Below are 20,852 nucleotides of genomic sequence, written 5' to 3' on the forward strand. Positions count from 1 at the left end.
TTGTAATCCTAATTTTTTTCTCCAAGGAAAAGCAAGTCTCTTGTTGAGTGTGGGCTTGAGGAGTGAGCTTACTGAGTTGAGGGTGATTTTCATCCATAAGCTTTCTCTCCTTGCCCTCAGGAAAGAAAGCGGTGATGGATTCCAGCCCGTTCCTGTCGGAGGCCAACGCAGAAAGAATTGTGAGAACCTTGTGCAAGGTCCGGGGGGCAGCACTGAAGCTGGGACAGATGTTAAGCATCCAAGGTAAGTGGGGACATAGGTCCTATCTTCATCAGCTGTGCTGCCTGTCAGTTTCTTGTGATATGTCTGAAATGTGTCAGCGCAAAGTGAATGCGGACATTAGGCATGCAGCTCTCTAATGTGAGGACAGCAATGGTGATATGTTTGATTCAGTTCAGCCTAATCCCAGTCTGAAATAACTTATGTATAGATACTGCTGCTTTCCCAGTGCCCCTATTGCAGCTCAGTCAGGCACACAACTGAAATCAATTGAAAATTAGATGACTCTGGAATTTTACTGCCTGTGCTAAAAAGCAGTGGAGAAGCAGAGCTGTATCACACTCTGCTCACAAGCCTCCTGCTAGAAAGGAGGAGAAGACAAGAACATGATCCTGTTCTTTGTTCACCAGAAGTGTTTGAAATAATATCCACAGCTCTCTCCTGTTACAGCAACCTGTTGGTGATTCACATGCTCAGAAACTTTGCTAGAAAAAACAGCATAGCTGATAATCTTATCAAGTACACAAAACAGTTTTCTCTCCAGAAGAGATTTCATACTGACTTACTGCATCAGGCTCTGAAGTCTGTGATCACAGGTGAAGGTATGAGTCAGCTCTGTCTTTGTACTGAACTTACTAGTTTGATTACTCCTGGAAGATAGCAGATGTGTTGATTTCAAACTTTATCTGAACCTATCTGCTTCACCTTCCTGCCCAACAAAATGGGGAAGGAAAGAGCCACCAAAAAACAGCTTTTACACTTGTCTGGAAATGGCTTTTTAGATGTCGCTGAAACAGAGTCAGTTGTCTGGGAGTTTGAAGTGCTCAGATTGGTTTGTGCTTCTACCTGAATTTTTGTAGGTGTTTACTAAGGCTGGATCTCATATAGTATTATATAACTTGGGTTAGCCAATGGTGGTATGGCATTATTGCTCATTTGCTCATCACGTATTGTGTGTGTGTGTGCTGGGCTGATGGCAGCACTGACCAAGCTAGGTGGCAGGCAGCAGTAGATATGTCAAAGGCAGTATGCTCTTTTCTCACCCTCCAGAAGCTGCCAGGTGTTGCTACCAGTAGTTCACAGTGCAGATTTGGGAGTTCTCTATTCTCTATTTTGTGTGGCCAGTGCCCCACATGTGGGATAAGTGAGCCATGTCTGGAAATAGGCTCTGAAGTTAACTTGTGTACTGTAGGTGGAGATTAACTTAAAATTCTTAGGACACTGTTATGAGTTGCACTGATACGTGCCTAGAGTCTGGTTATAAAGGTTGTAGCTGTGAAAGACCATCTCTGAGGAACAGAAATGCTCTGGATTTTTGTAATTTGCCTGCTACCTCCTAATGTTGTTGAGCTTTGGCAGGAGTTTGGGACACATGCCAACTGACTTCACTCAGGTGTCAAGAACATGCAGGACTTTACCAACCACAGTGGCACTGCGCAGCCCTTGTCTGACTCCTCTGACAAGTGTGTGTTGTGCTACGTTGCTTAGGGAGATCACAGGACCTTGGAATCCTGCAGTGCTACAGTCGTGGTGAAAGGTACTTTCAACACTGCAGCAGCCCATGTTCTTGGGCTGACAATTTGGACAAGTTGTTTTAGCACAGTTCCTGCCACATCTTGGGCTTCTCAGTGACCTAGTGAGTTTGAAATGGCTTCTTGTCTTAATAGAGTTATGTGCTAATTGAATGTCGCCTTGTCCAGGTGCAGCTGAGCACCTGCAGGCTAAACCAGCCAGAAATTTCAAAGCAGTTACCTTAAAAAACTTGGTGTCTGCTTCTGGAAACGAGCAGTTCTGTTAGGAACCCATGTTCCTGAAGGTCATGCACAGGGATGCCAAAACCACTCAGTTAAGGTGCATGTGCTCTAGGAAATATTGGAGATTTGACAGTTTCAAGGGGAGTTTTGTTGTTGCTTTTTTATGTTGCTCTCTGCATTATGTGTTTTTACTTCCTCCCCAGTTCCTTCCCACTCCACTTCCCAGGAGAGTGGGCAGTGCTCTTAAAGTGGCTGTTTGTCTTGTTTCCTGGGATAGGCTTACAGCTGTACATGTATTTGTAAATGCACATCAATGATGGACTTTCACATGAATATCAGAAACATACATGCATCAGAAATGTACAGGTTCTCAAAAATAAGGCTGGTAGCCAGGGCTTGTTTCCAGAGCTGGGAGAGCAGCAGGGAAATCTTATTCCTCTACAAGTCTTAATGGATCCAAATGTTTGCCAGAGCAAGTGGCTTTCTCTGTTGTAGAAACCTTTTGCTTGTGGGAGAGGGCCAATTTTTCAAGACCCCTCTTCTCCCATGCTTTCTTACGAAGGTAAAAATATGTTTGCTGAATTCCCAATTCATTTGAGTTGTTTACAAAAGCAGGTGCTGAACAGTGGTTACTCTGAGTCCAGTACTTGCGTAAGTGGTGTTTTAATATTGCACAGCTTTCTAGAGAAACTGCTGTCCCTTGGAATGAATTGGATTAAACCATACCATGAACTTGGGGTCATCAGGATGACTCTCCAGAAGGTTTCTTCTGTAATCTGGTCCATGACACGGCATCCTGTTTGAATGCTGTATGGCTGGCAGATGACAGGCTTGGGCAGAGCACTTTGCTCTTTGAGGTTGTGCAACCTGCCATTGTAGCAAAAGCCTCTGCGCTGTGCAGAGCTGCCCATTGCTCTTGGTGGAGCTGTTACTGGATGTGTGGGATCTTGACTTCTCCCAGCCTGGACAGTGACCATCACGACAACGGATGTTTGATTCCAAAGTATAAGAGGTTTCTCAATGTGTTTTCTGGTGTATTCATACTTTGTCTTTCCACTGTTGACTGGGAGAGGGTGCAGAAACTTCCTCTAGCTGCAGCAGGAGATAAGCCTATGAGAATTTCAGGTTATAGGCTGTTTTTGATGGGAGTGAGGAGGAACGAGTAGTTTTTTTCCTCTCTTGCTGCGTGCATGCAGGACTTCTGTTTGGCTCATTTCCAGAGGTGTGATGCTTCAGGAGGTCTGCCTAAGGGTTCACTTGTGGGCATGCTATTTCTGAGCTAGAATTACTTTCATAACCACCACTGAGATGTGCTTGGGGACAGGAGAACCTGACTTGAAGTGCAGGCATCTGTTATTTGCGTGCTGAAGAGCAACAGAGGAATGCAGTGCCTGCACTGACTGCTGTTTGCTTTTCCCCTTGGCAGATGATGCCTTCATCAATCCTCACCTCCAGAGAATTTTTGAGCGCGTACGTCAGAGTGCCGACTTCATGCCAATAAAGCAGATGATGGTGAGGAAGATTCCTGTTCCTTCCTGCTTACTGGGTAGGAGGGGCAATAACAGAATAAATGTCATCTGTTACATACCCCAGTGAGGGAGGCTGACAAGTAAGAGTACTCCCTCAGTACGGGTTGCATTTTTTTTCAGTTGTTGGTGACATGTGACTCCTAATCTCAACTGTGTGCTGCTATTTCTCTCCCATACATAGAAATTCAGCTCTAGGCAAAGGAAAAATGTGGGTTATTTCCTGAAGCCATGCTAGTGAAACACGAAGTTACATACAAATATGAACATGTGGGTCTTGTTTAATATAGCCTCACTTTCTTTCTCATGGGTGTTAAAGCAGTGTTTAGAATTGCCTAAATCCCGTTTTAAAAACAAACTCGCAAGTCTGAGTCTAATGGAAATTTTGGCAATTTTGTCTTTTTGGTTGCATCTAACCCAGCTTCAAGAAGAGTTTGAATGAAGCAAGCTGCTTGTTTTCCTTTCATAGATGTTCTCTTTCTCTCTCCCTCTCTTGGATAATTAAGATGTGAAGGGTAATGCAAACAGAGTTGCCAGTACTACTGAAAGACACTGAGCAGAGCCAGCACCTAAGCATGGCAGTCTGGCAGTGTAACAAAAAAGCTGTTAATGCAAGTTGTGGTGTTTAATTTTCAATATTGCCTTTAAAGAGAGTCACTCTTGCATGCCTGGTTTGCTTCTGATCAGCTTGCCATGATGGAAGAGAAGGGAATCTAACTCCTTCCTCATTCTCTGGAAGATAACCAGTGGCCCCAAAAAGACCACTTTTATTCCTAAGACTGTGGTGTTTGTGCTCAGGATAGCTGCTCTTTCGGCCGCAGTAACACAGCCTCACATAGATTTGCTCAGAATCTGTCTAGTGAGGGGAACCACTGCTGGCTGGACTGCTCCATGCAATTGCATGCTCAGTGGGAGGAAGGGAGGGCAGGTAATCTAGAAAGCAGAGTGTAGGTACTCAGTGCAAGTAACTTTAGAGAAACATGACTTCAAACAAAGAAAATTTTAAATCCTCGCCTTCTGTCTCCTAATGCTTTCCTTTCATTTATAGAAAACGCTGAACAATGACCTTGGCCCCAACTGGAGAGACAAACTGGAATCCTTTGAAGAACGCCCTTTTGCTGCTGCTTCAATTGGTCAGGTTCACCTGGCACGCTTAAAAAATGGAAAAGAAGTTGCTATGAAAATTCAGGTGAGCTTTACAGACCAGCCTCTTCTCTTGCTTGTGCTCCACAGATAGGCAGTGGAGTTGCATAAGTATGTTTACTGCTAAATAAATAAACATTTTCATACAAATGAAACGTGGATCCAGCAATGTCATACCCCAATTCCGGCAGAGTTATCTTGGGGCACTGTCTGAGCTTAGATGACCTCTCACACATCTCTGCAGTGTGGGGCTAATGGTGCTGAGGGACTGTTTATGCCTGCTAATGCTGTGTGTAAGGGTTCTACCTGTCAGCCCTGTCTCTGGGATGCACACAGGCCTTGAGAAGAAGCACATGCTTTTTTTCAAACTGGTTCTGTCCAGAGTGATATCTGAAGTTACGCCAAGGCAACAGCAATGGAAAGTGGCACCAATGTGCATTCTGCTCCACAACAGCGTACACATCTTTACAGACTAGGTGAAAAAAAACAGGAGTAGGAGCCTTTGCCAGAAATGGGCTGAGGTCTCATTGTTTGCTGTGCTGCTATGTGTGAAACACTCTGGTGCTGTCAGTGACATGTGCTTTCAGCTGTGTCAGGGAAATGGCTGACTGCTGCCACTGGGATTTGTGTCTGAGGGATTTGTGTGTTGCTGGGTTTCATGACTCAGGATTTCTTTCACATGCTAAAGATTCCATGTCAGTGGAACTGAGAGGTTGTTCTGTTTGCCAGGGGTAAATGTCACCTGGTCTCTCTGTGGCCCATTTTAGATCCTGGGCTCTAAACAAGCTGTTAAAGGAGTATGCCCTCATATATTTGTAGGCTGTAGATGGCTATATAGAGATTCAGTTCATGTTGAGCTGGGAGTCTCTTTATCTTACTTGTAAAACTAGATTCTCTGAGTTTACCTAGTCTCAACATTGTAATTTCCAATTCTGTTCTGCAGTACCCTGGAGTTGCCCAGAGCATTAACAGCGATGTTAATAACCTGATGACTGTCCTGAGCATGAGCAATATTCTGCCTGAAGGTAAAAAGACACAGTTTTGTTCCTTTGATACATGTTGAGATCTGCCAACACCTTTCAAACTGCATCTTGCCTGCTTCTCTCCATACAATGGAGAGAGGAAACAGTGGAAAGAATCTAGAACTCCTCCTTAGTCTCTCTAGGAGGTGATTTCTTAAAGAAAGCAGAATGTAGTGGCTGTGGATGCAGGGCCAACTTGGGGAGCTGTACTTCACTTCCCTTTCCTGATGCAGAGCTGCCACTGCATCACTCAATGGCATGGGAAGTTCACCTGTTTGGTTTTTTTGTCATGTTCACGGCCGCATATACACGCATGCACACAGCAAAGTAAAGTGCTTTTGTCTATGTGCTCTTTATAGTCAAGGACCCATTGGTACTCTTTGCAATTGTCTGGGTAATACTCACTTTTGATGACTTTCTAGGCTTCAAGCATGGCAGTGTTGACATGTAGTCATACTTTGTCCCTGTTATTTTCTGGCACAGCTGGCAGAACTCATTCTTCCCTGTGTTTTCTGTAGCCCTCTGCCTGTTATTCTCTGCTTATCTCAGAGTTGTGGAGAGGTGTAAATGCTGAACTGGGCATATCCCGAAGTCCCAGCACTTGAGTACACTCATTTTTCAGGAGCAAATGCAGGATTTACTGCTTTTCTTCCCCCACACCATGTGCAGCAGCTGTGAATCTCAGCAGGACTGTACAAACGTTGCCCTTAAGCCAGGCTGCGTGCTGACGAAGTGACAGTTCCTCTATGATGCCTGGGCAGGGCCCTGCAGAAGCTGTAGTTGAAGCTGTGTCTGACCCAAGGCACAGTTGGGTTTTCCACCTCCAAGACTGGGAAGATCCAGATTTGGCAATTCAGGCCCTGGCCATGTGCTGGTGCAGCACATGTGTAGTCAGTGACTGTTTTTATGCAGTGCTCCTAGTTGCAGGCAGACACTGTCTGGAGGGTTTTTTGTTTTGTTTTTCTTGCATTTGCCAAGGCTGGTTTTTGGGTGCTTCTGCTCCTTGGTGTGTCTCACTGTGGAGCCATGTCAGCACCACACAAGAGCTGCCTTGAGCACAACAGCAGGAACAAGCAGCTTGGGTTGAGGGGTGGGAGAGCGGAAGAGGTGGGTCTGGCTGTACAAGTACAGTGTGAGTTTATACTGCTATGCATCAGCTGTTTGCCACAGCCTGGGATTACATGCAGAACTTCTGTCAACTTGAAAATGCATGTTGGTCTCTGGGGCTTCTTCCACTCTCCAGCCCAGAGCTGGCTGGTAGCAGGCTGTTCCTCAGCTGCAGCTCTGGCAAGCTTAATCTGAGGAGCTCTTTTTATTTCTTTCCCCCAAAGCTTTATTTATTTTCTGCTGTTTGGCTTTTAAGGTTTGTTCCCTGAGCACTTGATTGAAGTCCTGAGCAGAGAGCTGGCCCTGGAGTGCGACTACCAGAGAGAAGCTGCCTGCGCGAAGAAATTCCAGTAAGTTCACATCAGTGCCTTCAACCTTTCTCTGCGTGTGCGTGTGAAATGCAGAGAGGTGCCTTAACTTCAGGGGCAGATGGGAGGTGAATTGCATGCCCTTGGGACACAAGAGAATAGTCTGTGCTCGTGACCCCTTGTGTTACCACGTCTTCTCAGCTAGGCTAGGTATGTTTTCATTTAGCTGAACTGTTGCTGAATATCAGAGCTAGGGGATGCAGCAGGCAGCTGGTGTCCTCTCTTTCAGCATGAAGGTACTGTAATAACTCTTGAGGGCAGGCTGCAGTGCTGTTCTAGCTATGGTAAGATTCTCTTTCATCTAGGAGCGTTTTCAGTTCACCCCTCTCACAGCAATTATTGTCACCAGCACTGGCTGCTCCCTTTTCTCATTACAGTGCTGGCGTACAGACTGCTTTTATGCTAAGCCTGGATCTGGGAGTGCTGCTGCAGGCAGGCTTTGCCCCCTGCAGAACTGTTCCTGTGGCATGGCTTGCTCTTTTTCTCTCTCACAGTTTCTTCTGTAAACATAGTCTTGCTCTGAAGTGGAGTAGGTTGAGCAAAGCAGCCCAGTGCCCTCAGTGTCCTAATGCTGCTGCGTCAACAGATGATGTGACCTCAGGAGTCATCAGCAGCTGTAACTGGTGGCATGGCTCCTGGTGACTTGATCTTTATTGTAACTCTTGAGCAAAACGTCCCCTGGCAGCTGCAGCCAGGGTGTGAGGAGTGTGCAGCAGTGCTGCCTTAGGTTGCATGAAGGGGCTGTGTGTTGTGCAAGGTGTTGCAGAGGGACTTGTGTGCTCGTGGCACTCCTAACCTTTCCCTCTCCTTTCTCCATGTCCTAGGGAGCTGCTGAAAGACCACCCCTTCTTTTACGTTCCAAGAGTAGTGGATGAGCTGTGCAGCAAACATGTCCTGACCACAGAGCTGGTGTCTGGCTTCCCCTTGGATCAAGCTGTAGGGCTGAGCCAGGAGATCCGAAATGAGGTACTGCTGGGTGGTCTCTTTTCACCCAGCTCAGAGAAGCATGGCTGGGGCCTCCCTTCTGAGTGGGAGTCTGAGGCTTTGTGGGAGGGCAAACTCTGAGAAGTGTAATGCAGGGCTGGAGTGGGCGAGATTGCCTGGAGCCTCTCAAAAGATTTCCGTGTAGTGAATTTGGGAGCAGTGCTGAGTTTTCCCTAGGCTGGTTTTAGACCTTACAGGCACTGGCAGTTGTGCACAGGGAGCAGTTTGAGGGTGAGTGGCAACGGTAGGTGAAGGAAAGGTAGCCTGAGTAACTTCTGCTCTGTTTCTCTCAGATGACCCTAAGCCTGGGAGGAATTGTCAGCTGGGGGAGGAAGGGTTTTGCTTTTCAGCTGTTTTCTTGGGTGAGAGTGCAGAAGTATCCCCACCTCCCCCCACACCCAAATGGCTGGGTATCACCTCTGGCCTGAGGTCTGCTGGAAGAGTACCTCGCAGTAAAAAGGAGCAGGGATGTGGTTGTGACCAGGCACTGGTGCTGAATATAGCAAGGGACTGGAGTGCTGTTGTAGGAGAAGCAGCTGTTCTAGTAGCAGGAATAACTATACTGGTATTTGGATATGGGTTTGGTGGGTTTTTTTGCCTTGTGAGTTACCAGCTGTTAGCAGGTCACTGGGGAAAAGTGCACCATACTGAGCTTGATGTTATGCCAGAACTGATTGCCTGTGATCCCTGAGCTGCTTGTCCTCTTGAATGGGCTGCTCAATCATCAGGGCTACTTCTAACAGTTTAGCAGGCTGTAACCTGGGGTGGTACAGCCTTTTTCCTTTAAGTGATGAACTGAAGTTATTGGTGTAGCTTTCTGATCCAAATGGCAGCATGTTGTAACAGGGCCTGGTTTGCATTTACTGTTCTTCTCTGTTTTGAAAGTGGTGCTTTGCTGGAAGACAGGCACAATGAGGCTGGCAGTACTTAGGCTGTAGCTTAAAAATCCTCACAGAGAAGCTCTGCTGTATGTAATACAGTTGTGGGTTTTCTGGAGACTACTGCTCTTGCTGCCCCCTATGCCTGCCAGGCCCAAGCTGTCTGCTTGCTGCTTCTCCCCTAAAGGTTTGGACCTAGCTCTGTACATTGTTGAGCAGCTTTAAATGAAGAGGTTCTCCTCTTTTAGATCCTTTCATGCCTTTAACTCAAAATGCTGTGGAACAGGGCATCTTGAGTCCTGTGAGCCACGCTGGCTTCACTGTGGCCATGCTCTGCAGGGCTTTCTATTACAGGGTAGGCTGTAATACCCTGCTGGTGTTCCTCACCTCTGCCGCTGCGCCCGTTCTTGCACAGTGAAGACACTGCTGAGATGCAACCTCTCAGCAAGTTCAGGAGTTTTGCAGCATGAAGCAGATAGTTCCTGCCAGTGTGGAGATGTGTTCCTGTGTGCTAATTACGTGTGCTGTAAATTACATGTGTGAATAGGCCTTCCACCCTGCTGACTTTTTCTTATTCTGTCTGATTTTCAAGATTTGTCACAACATTCTGGTCCTGTGTCTGCGGGAGCTGTTTGAGTTCAGGTACATGCAGACTGACCCCAACTGGTCCAACTTCTTCTATGACCCGCAGCTGCACAAGGTAAGTTCAGGCAGCACCCCTTCTGCCTGTACAGGAGCTGCTTTTCACCAGTTCTTGATTGTTCTCCACTCCCAAAGTTTTATGAGTTCCTGAACATGTTGGGTGTCTTCTGATGACAAGCTTTCCTTAAGTGGTTGATGCTGTAATACAAAAAAGTTTGTCTATTTCCAGGTGGCTCTGCTGGACTTCGGAGCAACACGAGGATTTGATGAGAAGTTCACCGATGTTTACATCGAGGTGAGAAGTTGCAGTGTATCTTAGAATGTTGCAGTGTCTCTTAGAATGCTGCTCTGGGGTTCTTCAGAGTATTTCCAAAGTTCATTTCTCTTAGCTGTATCATTTTGTGTTTGTATTAAAATCTGCTTTCAGTTGTGGAGGGAAGCAGGGATGGAGATGAAATCTCTGTTCCGGTTTTATCCCTTACTTTTGTCCCATGCCTTATACATGTCTGCTGCAGATCTCTGGCTTCCTGTATTCTGATGTTTAAACTAAATGACAAATGTGGAGGACTGTAATGCTGCTTACCAGGGGAGTTAGGCAGCAGAGTGTCTGGAAGGCCATGCCCTCTTCTCACTCACCCACTTGGAATTCATTGATTTTTTTTTATTTTTTGTTTTTTATATGAGGGTGTTTAGGAATTGCTTGTTCTGTTCACTGTCTTTGCCTGTCGCTGAATTGCAAATTTCTGCAGTCATATGAGCTTCCTTCTTGATCCCCTTTTTCTGCATTTGCTAAATTGAGCTGCAGGGGCCAGCAGACCTCACCTGAAGCTTCTCGCAGTTAGTTCTATTGTGTTTTTGCAGTGATGAAGTGATTGGTCATGCAGCTTTTTTGGATGTCTTTTATGTTCTCTGGCCTGTATACAGTTACAGGAGAAAGCTTTGCAGAGCCACTAGCTGCATCTTTGTTTCAATAGCTCTTATGGGGGTCAATGTGCAGACCCCCAAAAAAGGGGAACAGAGGCAAGAAAATGAGAAATGAGACTGTAGTCTGAAAACATGTCAGTTATCATCCAGATCTCCTGAAAGTGATGTTCCTATTCAGGTAATCAAGGCAGCTGCTGACATGGACAGAGAGAGAGTACTGAAGAAGTCCATTGAAATGAAATTCCTCACTGGCTATGAAGTCAAGGTACGGAGGTGAAGCATCTGCTTTTAGTGATGGGCAGTGAAAGGTTTGAAGACTGCAGGTCTTCTGCAATTTCTTGACTGTGGTGTGAAAGCCCCGCTGCTGGGCTGAGGGAGGAAGGCAAAAAGTGCTTCAGCTCTTGTTCTCCCATTTCTTATGACAGCAAGAGCCACAATGATGTCCCCAGTTCCCTCCTCTCTTTATCCCCTGGCAAGACCTTGCAGGTGGTGATGCTGCTGCAGTCTTGTGGCTGAACAGACAGATGCTTGAAGCTACGTTAAACAGCTGTTGCTTGGTCTGTCAGCATCTAGGGGTTATCTTCATTGTGGGTATAGCTAGGTATTTCTCTAAGCTGCAGTTGTTAGTATTAGCATTTTTTCTTTTCCTCTCTGGTCTTTAAGATATTTAATGATGCTATTTGCGCCTTTTTACTTTGTGCAGGAAATGGAAGATGCCCACTTAAACGCTGTCCTCATCCTGGGAGAGGCTTTTGCATCTGAAGAACCTTTTGATTTTGGCAACCAGAGCACCACTGAAAAGATCCACGGTTTAATTCCAGTCATGCTGAAGCATCGTCTTGTTCCTCCACCAGAAGAGACCTACTCTCTTCATCGGAAGATGGGGGGTTCTTTCCTTATCTGCACCAAACTGAAGGCCAAAATTCCTTGCAAAAACATGTTCAAAGAGGCATACAGCAAATATTGGAGCAGTAGGGGCAAGAAGCCAGAGGATTAGTAAGAATGAACTAATATTCTGAGGGCACAGTTTGTGCCTTGCAAAGAGCGTTCTAGCCTCCCATGTGTTCCGTTGTAGCTCTCCATCCTCTTGATTTGCAGCAGCCTGTGCCTTGGAAGCCAAGCGTGTGTTTCACAAGGACAAAGTTTGTTCTTTCATGTTCTGTCTGTCCTAAACTTAAGACTGCCAGTACAGCCTGCAGCTTGCAGGAAAATAGCACAAGTGCTTCTGTACTGTTTCAAGGCACCAGCCAACTACCTTGAATACATTTTTAACATTGTGATGGTGGCTGCACAGTGATTGGGTTTTATAATGGGTAGGTGGAGGAGAGCAAGAGTGGAATTCAGTATTGAAATCCGTTGGTAATTCTTCCCCCAGAAATACTTGTTGTTTTTTTTTTTTTAAAAAAAAACTTCATTCTTTCTTGATAAGGTGGAATTCAAGTAGTTTTCATTATAGAATGAAATACCAAGGTGTACCCCTACCACGAGGTCCCCCCCTTTTGCCCTGGTTTTGTAAGTCAAGTGGTGGCAGTCCAAGAACCCCCCTGGATTTTACTGACACTGATTTAATACAAGGGGTGTATGTGTGTGTGTACATAGCATGAGGTTTTAAGCTTTCTACTCCTCTTTGGCTTGCAAAGCAAACATAGGAAACATTTAGAAAGAAGTCTGAGAATTGAGTGCCAAGATTTTTTTTAAACACACACACACAAACACACACACTCTCACAGTCTTTGGTTCTGGGAGACAAATGCTTAACCAACAGTACTATATCTCAGCACAGATAGTGGGTTTCTTCACTGTCTGGTAGCTATCATCTTTCCTGATATTGAGTTAGATAAGTTCCATCTCTGACACCGATTGCTTGCTGGACTCTTAACAAGTGAGTCTGTCTTTGTGGCTGTTTTCTGGTAACGCAAAGCTTATGGCAAGGCAGCCAAACACCTCCTGTCTCGCGTGAATATTTCAAGCTTTTGCTGATATGACACGTTTAAAACCAGACGCACAATTTTCAACTATTGAAGTCAAGCTAGCAAACTTTCTTAGATTTTTGTACGAAGCCCTGTACCTGTACGAGTTCTGATTTCAATAAACAAGTGCTTGTGCGGTGGGCCTGCAGTTTTTCTGTCTTCTATTGGGGTAATGAGTACCCAATGGACTCAGGTGCTAATCTGTGGAATAAACAGCAGAGGAGAAGGGGAGGCTTCCAAGTGCCTTCCTGTTGTGCTTTTTGGTTCCACAAATTGTGGTGACCATTGCAAAATCATCTGTGGCCTGTTTATTACTTCATCCTTCCACTCCAGCTCTGTCACACACAAACAGTGGTGCTAATAAGATTACCAGGAGCCAGAGCAATGCCAGCCTGAACATCTGCCTGCCCACTAACAGTCCCTAGCAACAGGCTTGTTTTGTTTGGTTTTCCCTTTCTATTCTGTTACAAGTATTCTGGACATGGGTATTTTTGTCCTTCTCCCAGTTGTGAAGAAAGTGGCAGTGAGAGTTGATGCTTACCTGGTGCTAGTAAGGCAGGCGTCCTCAGCAGCAGACTCCACTGATCCTATTGAGTTAATGCAGCCCAGGAATGCCAGAGGGTTGTATGATCTTAGACTTCGGTACACTGTGAGAAATCCTGACCTCTGACGCTTCCGGAAGTAAAGAATAGGTAAGTGAATGCACAGCCTCTCTCAGGAGGCTGAGGAATAAGGGAACAGGTTATTGCGTTACCTTTCTTCCACGACCATAAGCATGTATCTGCTTCATTTAAGACTTTGCTTCAGAAAGATCCAGTACTAAAAGTCCTCCTCAGGTTAGTCCTAATCCTTTGAGAAGTATGAACTCTGCTGTTCAGTGAAATAATCATTTGGCATAAAGCTGCTTAAATTTAGTGGAGTAGCTTATCTTGGTGCTATGGGTTCTGATCTACGTGAGGTAGTAAATAGTTTCTTCTGGATCTACACCTTGCAGCTGTAAAAAATGTTGGAATTGTTTAAGATATTAATGCTTACATTAGTGCTTAAGAAGCAAAGTACAAAAAGCTGTCATGCCTTGGGCTTCTGTCCCTGAAGGCTGACAGCTAGAAGTTTAGAAGACTTGTGAGGAAGACAAAACAAAAAAAAACCACCACAAAACTGCATTACTGTTCAATTTTTCCAGCAGGCACAGCTATTGAGGTTTGCTATGCAGTGTTTGTGTGACCACAGCTCTGGATGCCACGCTGGGGCACGGGTGTTCAGTTCTCAGCAAACAATTCCCTTCCCTAGAGAGATACTGCTTGTTAAAGAATGAACAATGGAGTTGTTTTGCATTTGCCTTAAGGATAACAAGTGGCGGAAGGTGAGCTGTTCCCTTAGTAGGAGAGCTAAGGAGAGCTCAGGCCCTGCTTCTCCTGGCCTTTTGTGCACGTTCCAAAAGCCTTAATAATTTCTGCAGATTTGGCCAGAGTTTTGTGACATGAGGAATTGCTTCAGAGTATAAAGAGCAAGAACCACTGTGCTCTGGCTTGAAGTCAACAGAGTCATGACATTTTTCAAGGAGCAAGACTATCATATCACTGCTGCTTGCTCCATGCTGCTAGTGAATTTGCTTAGCTACAAGCAGGGCACGGGTTTGAATGTTCCTCTGCTGCAGCAAACTTGTACGTTCCAGAAAGTTCCTCTTACAGAAGCAGTTCTTAGTTCCACAGGGCAAACCAGAGGTTACATTCGCTTCTGTGAAGCTGCAGAGTAGCAGTGCTGTACAGACTGTTTTACTCACTCTGTGTACTTCATCAAGACAGAAAATGAGTGCTGGGAGATGAACAGGGCCCCTGACACACAGCTCGCTTCCCACTTCTCTAATGCTTTGACACCAGCAGGCCCGCTGCCATGCACTGTGGAACCAAAGGTGACTGCACAGGTCACAGCGCAAGGAATAGGCAGCGTTCCACCAAGCTACAGCAAAAAGTATAAGGGTTTGGGTAAGTTTTTCTGAAAGGTGATAAGCTGAATAGAATTGCAGTACTTTTTTTCCCCGTGTCCTCATGCAGATGCATTAAATATGCCCATTATATTTTCAAAACCACAATTACATCACTTCCTCAAAGCTTAAGCAGAGGTATGAGAAGAAAAAAAAAAGACAAAACTTCTACATTTCTAACAGTTCCCTGTTTTATTGCAGTACATCAAAGTAGGTTAATATTAAGTGTTACCAACATAAAATATTGGTGGTGAGTCATTTTTACATTGTTGACTTTTCCACCTTAAATATTTCTGTGCAAAAGAATCTACATCATTGTTCTGTAGCAGAGAATCTCTTACAATGTCCCCTACAACACTGAGGGCATTAAACAAAATAGTGAGAAGAGGCAAAAAGCAGAATCTTTCCCCCACACGCACACTTGTCAGCTTTTATAATCTAAAACAAAAAAGTGATTACATCTATGCCATGCAAAACTGTACAATAATATTACAATGAAAAACCTAAAAAATCCCATATTTTAAAAATAAATGATATGAAACTGTCATACATAAAAAGGCAGGTATAATTGCTCTGAATTACCAACACTGGTTTGTTTGTGGATTTCTTCCCTGTGGATGAGACTTTCTTAAACGCAAAGTGAAAACAGGTTACACAAAGCTGCGGCTGGAAAGAAAGACAAAGCAGAGTTGGAATTTAGCATGGAACATCCATAGGCCTGCTTCTGAGGGCACCTGCCAAACACAGCCTGAACACACCTGCGCCCTTCTGCGTGCTTTGGTGCTAGTGCAGAAAACCATCCCACTACCTTTGAGCAACTGACTCCTATGTAAAAAGAAAAACCCAAACCCACAGCTGAAGCTACATGTGCCACTTTGATTCCCAGGCTAAGGAGGTAGGGGTAGTTGCACTGTGATAGATTTGACCTTCAATGTATTTGCATAAAACTAAACGAAGTGCATAAAACGGAATGAGAAAGAACACGATGCTCTGGGGACTTCTTTGTTACAAGACCCTTTACTTCCCTCTGCTGCATACCTGAGACTAACACAGGTGGCTGTTCAGTTTATCAGAACCAAATCAGGCACAGCAAGTTATGAAACTCGCTAAGATGAGCAAAACGTGCATTCCTAACAAGCTGCAGCAGCTAACAGAGAGGAAAAGCAGCCACTTCCACAGCTACATGGATGGGTTTTGGAGCCACCGGCTGTTTACTACAGGCCAGATAGAACAGAGCAGAGTGTACTCCAACCCTGCTTTTGGGTGTAGGATATGTGGAAGGAAAGCACATGCCTGTGTCCATGCATGCACAGGGGAAACCTAGTGACCAAACCTTTGCATTCTCTAACCTGGAGTCCTTAGTAGCTGCCTGAATCTTCACATCCTTTGTTGCCTGCAAAATTAACAATAAAAAGCAAAAAACCAATAGCCCATATGTTTGCGTCATAAATGCAAGATACCTTCAGTCTCAGCCAAAAGGAAAAAATCAGCTAGACACATAACTGTGTACACAGAACATATGCTACAGTCACAGACTGAAGGGGAGGTTTCAAGCTCCCCAGACAAGTTACAGCCCTCAAACTGTGGAGGTGAAACAATGCTACAGTGCAAAGCAGCAGACATCAAACCTTAAAAGACAACTGTCATTGAGATACCAGGCAAAAGTCCTACAGTTCAAATGACCGAGCTGCTTGCCCCAGCCCAATGCGTAAAGCTCAGCTACAGAACGCTTTTGTTTTCAGTGTTTGTGCCAACAAAAAAGATGAGCATGGTTTAAAATCGAATGTGTAATCAAATGGTCCCCAAATACATAAAAGCTATTCAAGTCCCAAGACGACATTTCTCTTTACCAATAAGTGATGTGGTCATTTGCTTTTCAACTGAGAGAACAGTTGCTGTTTCTCTTTTTAACAGATGCGTAACAAAATGCACAGTACCAACCTACCGATTAAATATAGTAATCCTAAAGGAAAATGCCCAGGCTTAGAAACTGTGGTGCACAAACAGTGCAGTCCTGTGGAGCTCTCCTCCTGTGGAGTGTTGTGTCACACAGCTGCCCTCTGCTCTGCCTGAAAATGCCTGTTTGCAGCGGGTTGGAGTAGCAGTAGATTGCAGGCACCAGGACACAGTAAACGGGCACATTTGGTCGTTTTGTTTGCTGTGTCATGGCTCTGTGGGCTCCATTTTCAGACAGAGCATGAACTCAGCTACAGAAACGCCCACAAGGACGATGTGGTGACCCTCTCTCAGGGGACGTGTTGCACAGGCGGCTCTACCTTACGTGACTATTGTTTAAATGCCTTCTCTCGATATCAAAATAAGATTAATGTTTAAATACAAGATACAGTAAATACAAAACTAGTCTGCAAAGGCTTCGAGAAGTGTGTGGACATGCTTCACCAAAAGGAGGGAATTGTGGGGAAAAGCAGTGGCTATACTGGAAGCAATAGGCAGCCTGTAGAAAGAAGCTGATGTGGAGTTCTAGTGATGCCAATAATGCCCTGCTTCTCTGTCCCTCACAAAGATGAAAATCAGTTCTAGAAGGAATTGATTGCAAGTGCTAAGCTGCTGGCTAAGGCCTTTAGTATTAAATGCCGGGCTTGCAACACTAGTAGCTTTGAAGTGAAAACAAACCACCACTACCGTTTTGCTACTCCAAAAAACCCAAACTGGAGAGAGACAGGTTTTGAAACAATGTTTAAAACAATGTTGAATGCCTGTCCTAATGTAACACTGACAAGCTTGGACAAGCTGTGATTCAGGGTGAAAAAGAAGTCTTACTGAGGAGATCCAGCAGGATAAAATGGTGCAGGCGATGATCTCTGTGTCTCATCCCCTGTTCCACACTTAGCTCATACCTGTACACAGTCTGAACTTACCTATAACTTCCATTACAGAAGACAGAAACTGGAAAACTCCAAACATTTCTATGCGGTTGAAACACAATATTACTGCTAACTGCAAGAATATGGAATGGTTTAAGAGCCATAGCAAGTTTCTGAAACCCACAAAAAACAGTATTTTAAATACAAAAAGCCCTTACATGTTTGAGTATGGTCATAGTATAATGCCAGCAACAATACTACTGAGAAAAGAGGCTCATCTGAACACTCCTAAATGAAAAACACATCTGCCTTGCTACCTAACGAGAGAGAGAGATCTTCCTCTTACCATCCCTTTGTACGTCAGTTTCTCAATTTATTCCGGTGACTGCACGACCAGCTTCAGCTTTTTACTTATTTCTGCAACCTCACTGGCCTCTGTCATCCACTGCAATACTTTCTATCTTCCTGGCCTGCGACTGGAACCGAACAGCAGGTGAGCACAAAGAAACAACTGCAAATTGCACAGACCCACAGCACGGGCTGGGAGGGAGAGGAAAACCAACCTTACCCGTATGGCAGTTGTGGGTGACCAGGCATCTGTGACGGCCACAGTGTGAACAGTGTGAGGTCAGTCTTCAAGGTTTGTCGTTGCTACAGTGACAGCACAGCCAGCAGCAGCTAGCTTCAGAGTAAGAGCACTCATTTGGCTGATGTGTATTATAAACTACTATTTGGTAACAACAGGTTTCTGTTAAGGGATGATGAAAGAGAAGTGGAAGACTGCTCCCTTCCTAGTGAAGCCCGGTCAAAGTCTGACCCAGGGAAACAGTTTTCCTGCTGAATCCTGTGGCACTGAGCTCCCTTGCTTCTGTAAGGACCTCCACTGCAGGTTTCGCAGCTGCACAGCCACACACCTGCACCCAGCATGGCCAGCTGGCTGATGGGTGCCCTCAGGTGTCGGGGCAGGGGGGTCGCTTTCCAACCACTGTCGTTTTTGCAAAGGACGGGATTAACACGAGCTTAGGAATTATAGCCTCAGATGCTACTGCCAGAAATAAAGAAACGTTGGGAAAGTACTGCAGGGGCTTCTCCCAGCAGTGCAGCAAATGATATGCGAACGGAATATCTGTCCTGTGAAAGGTTTTAGGCCAGGCCTCCAAATCTGGATATCACTGAGTATGAAAACAGGGACAACACAAATCTTAAATTAAAGGCTCTCTTAAATAAGCATCCATCTTCTGCTGCATACACAATGCTTTTTTTTTTCTTTTTTTTTTTCCTTTTTTAATATATACATACATATTTTACTCTAACATCTGTGTATTTATTTAAACTCTGTAGTGTAGTAAAATATGCATCATCTTAATCAATAAGTATTTGCTGGCAACAATCAGATAGACATTCAAACATGGTGGCTGAAAGCTTTTATGTGCCTCTGACATACCAATCATTCCCCATGCAGGGGAAGGGGTCTCTGTGCTGCTTCTGTACAGTACAATGAGCTATTGTACGAAAAAAAAATCCCTCTAAATTTTCTCTTGCCGATACTGGTCTGGTCTATTTAAGTTACTTTTGAGGGAATTGTGGGGTAGGATAAATACACGTCTTTGAAAATGAAAGCAGCTGTAATCGCAAAAGATGAAACCAACACTAAGACAAATCTACAGCATCTGATATTTACCAACACCCTAGCTTTACTCATTCGCTGCTGTCAAATCTGGGAAAGGGAGGGTGAGGCAGTGCTGCAGACAACCAGCTTCTACCTTCCTCTCTACCCGGCTCCCAGTTGACTTTCGGGCGGGGAATGAGGAGGGTTAGGATGGTGAAGGTGTGAACTGGAGCAAGTGAAGGGGACAGCAAGCTGCTGTAGTGTCAAATCTGAATGCTGAAGCAGTTCATGAGTCCCAACTCACGTGGTCAGAGCTCTCCAGGGAGAGGCTCTTGGTCTTGTGAGGAGAAACAGGGCTGGGAGGGCTGCTGAGGTTGGAGCTGTTCGACGCAGTGGAGTGTCTCGGCGAGTCGGAGTCCTGCAGCCAAAATACACAGAAAAACACCAGTAAGTAACAGGATGGAAAGTTTGAGTGAGTGCAGGTGTCTGAGCAACAAGTGACTGGAATCACAGGCATGCACATATTTTGTGCCCCAAAATACTGAGAAGTTTTCTTGGCAGGGGTGTGAATTAAGAGTAAACTGTCAGATCAGTCTGCTTACAGCACGCGTAACCTGATGGGGACAGAAGGACACAGCAGCTGTGGGATTCTTGCAGAGTACAGATCACTCTGCATCGACAGTGTGTAGCGTCAGACTGTGAGCTCCATCTCCTGCCTTTTCACAGATCTGAGATACTCCTGTACTAAACAGTGGAATCTGCATTGTATAGGCTTCATCACAGTTTCTTCTGTGATGCTCACAGGAAATTAATTCAATCCATCCAGATCAAGTCAGTCTAGTTAGCTCTTCCACAGCACAGCAGAGTGCAAATACGTCTGACCTGTATTTGGGCTGATGCTTGACTGCCAGTTTTAACTGGAAGGATATATTTTTTGTACAGTGAAAATCCTGTGTGATCTCTGAATTTTCACATTTCTTGGTTAGAAAACAGTCTGGGGAAGTTTTGCTGGCCAACTTCAGATTGAACTCTTCTACATATAACTTTCTTGGTTGAAAGGACTGAGTTTAGCACTGCTGTCCTGTTGTAACGATACTTTTGTTTTGCACAGTGTATAAATGATTAAATCCAGTTCCTGCTCTAAATGGAATTGTTACATGATAATTCTTAAGTAATCTCATTAACTTCACACACTCAAGAGTGAATACTACAACAAAATATCTGCTGTGAAATGTTTGCTACTACAGCTTAAGAGTCTTTGCAAATAAAGGACAGAAGGAGTATCAGCGCTTCAAGCTGTGAGAGGTTGCTATCAAGCTGTTAGTCTGCTCAGCCAGTATCTTTGGAAGCCTCACTGCTCCTGAAATCCCAGGTAAGGAGCAGAGTGAGAATTTTCTGCACGTTAAATACCAGGACCAGAGTTGAAAAAGAATCAGAACCATCTAGGTTGGAAAACACCTTCCAGATCAAGTCCAAACATCAAGCTGACCTACCGAGTCCCATCTGTAAACCATGTCCCTGAGTGCCACATTCACACACCTCTAAAATACCTCCAGGGATGGAGACTCCAGAACTTCCCTGGGCAACCAGCTCTAATGCTTGACCACCCTTTCTGTGAAGAAATTCTTCCAAATGTCCAGCCTGAACCTGCACTGGTACAACTGGAGGCTGTTTTCTCACACCTTATCACTTGTGTCCTGAGAAAAGAGACTGACATCCTCCTCACCGCAACCTCCTTTCAAGTAATGGTACAGAGCGATGAGGTCCCCCCTCAGCCTCATTCTCTGCAGACTAGATAACCCCAGTTCCCTCACAAGCCTTGTTTTCTGGTCCCTTCACCAGCTTTGTTACTTTTCTCAGCACACACATAAGCAACTCAGTATCCTTGTAGTGAGGG

The 20,852-nt window shown here is 45.0% G+C and overlaps 2 protein-coding genes across 10 annotated transcripts in view; one reads left to right on the plus strand and one right to left on the minus strand.

The window, feature by feature from the left end:
- COQ8A (coenzyme Q8A) overlaps positions 1–12,677 on the plus strand; it is a 33,359-nt gene extending 20,682 nt beyond the window's left edge. For both annotated transcript variants that reach the window (XM_052687260.1, XM_052687268.1), the window contains exons 6-15: positions 121–243; positions 3,400–3,485; positions 4,548–4,688; positions 5,586–5,667; positions 7,028–7,121; positions 7,964–8,105; positions 9,594–9,701; positions 9,873–9,938; positions 10,746–10,832; positions 11,271–12,677. In XM_052687260.1, coding sequence (XP_052543220.1) covers positions 121–243; positions 3,400–3,485; positions 4,548–4,688; positions 5,586–5,667; positions 7,028–7,121; positions 7,964–8,105; positions 9,594–9,701; positions 9,873–9,938; positions 10,746–10,832; positions 11,271–11,564 — 1,223 coding nt within the window. In that variant the 3' untranslated portion in view covers positions 11,565–12,677. The remainder of the gene's footprint in view (positions 1–120; positions 244–3,399; positions 3,486–4,547; positions 4,689–5,585; positions 5,668–7,027; positions 7,122–7,963; positions 8,106–9,593; positions 9,702–9,872; positions 9,939–10,745; positions 10,833–11,270) is intronic.
- A 2,017-nt stretch (positions 12,678–14,694) lies between these two features.
- CDC42BPA (CDC42 binding protein kinase alpha) overlaps positions 14,695–20,852 on the minus strand; it is a 150,709-nt gene continuing 144,551 nt past the window's right edge. For all 8 annotated transcript variants that reach the window (XM_052687179.1, XM_052687223.1, XM_052687214.1 and 5 more), the window contains one exon: positions 14,695–19,373. In XM_052687179.1, the coding sequence (XP_052543139.1) occupies positions 19,242–19,373 (132 nt within the window). In that variant the 3' untranslated portion in view covers positions 14,695–19,241. The remainder of the gene's footprint in view (positions 19,374–20,852) is intronic.

The sequence above is a fragment of the Tympanuchus pallidicinctus genome, unplaced genomic scaffold, assembly GCF_026119805.1.
Source record: "Tympanuchus pallidicinctus isolate F22 unplaced genomic scaffold, pur_lepc_1.0 scaffold1, whole genome shotgun sequence".
In the NCBI taxonomy this organism is placed as follows: Eukaryota; Metazoa; Chordata; class Aves; order Galliformes; family Phasianidae; genus Tympanuchus; species Tympanuchus pallidicinctus.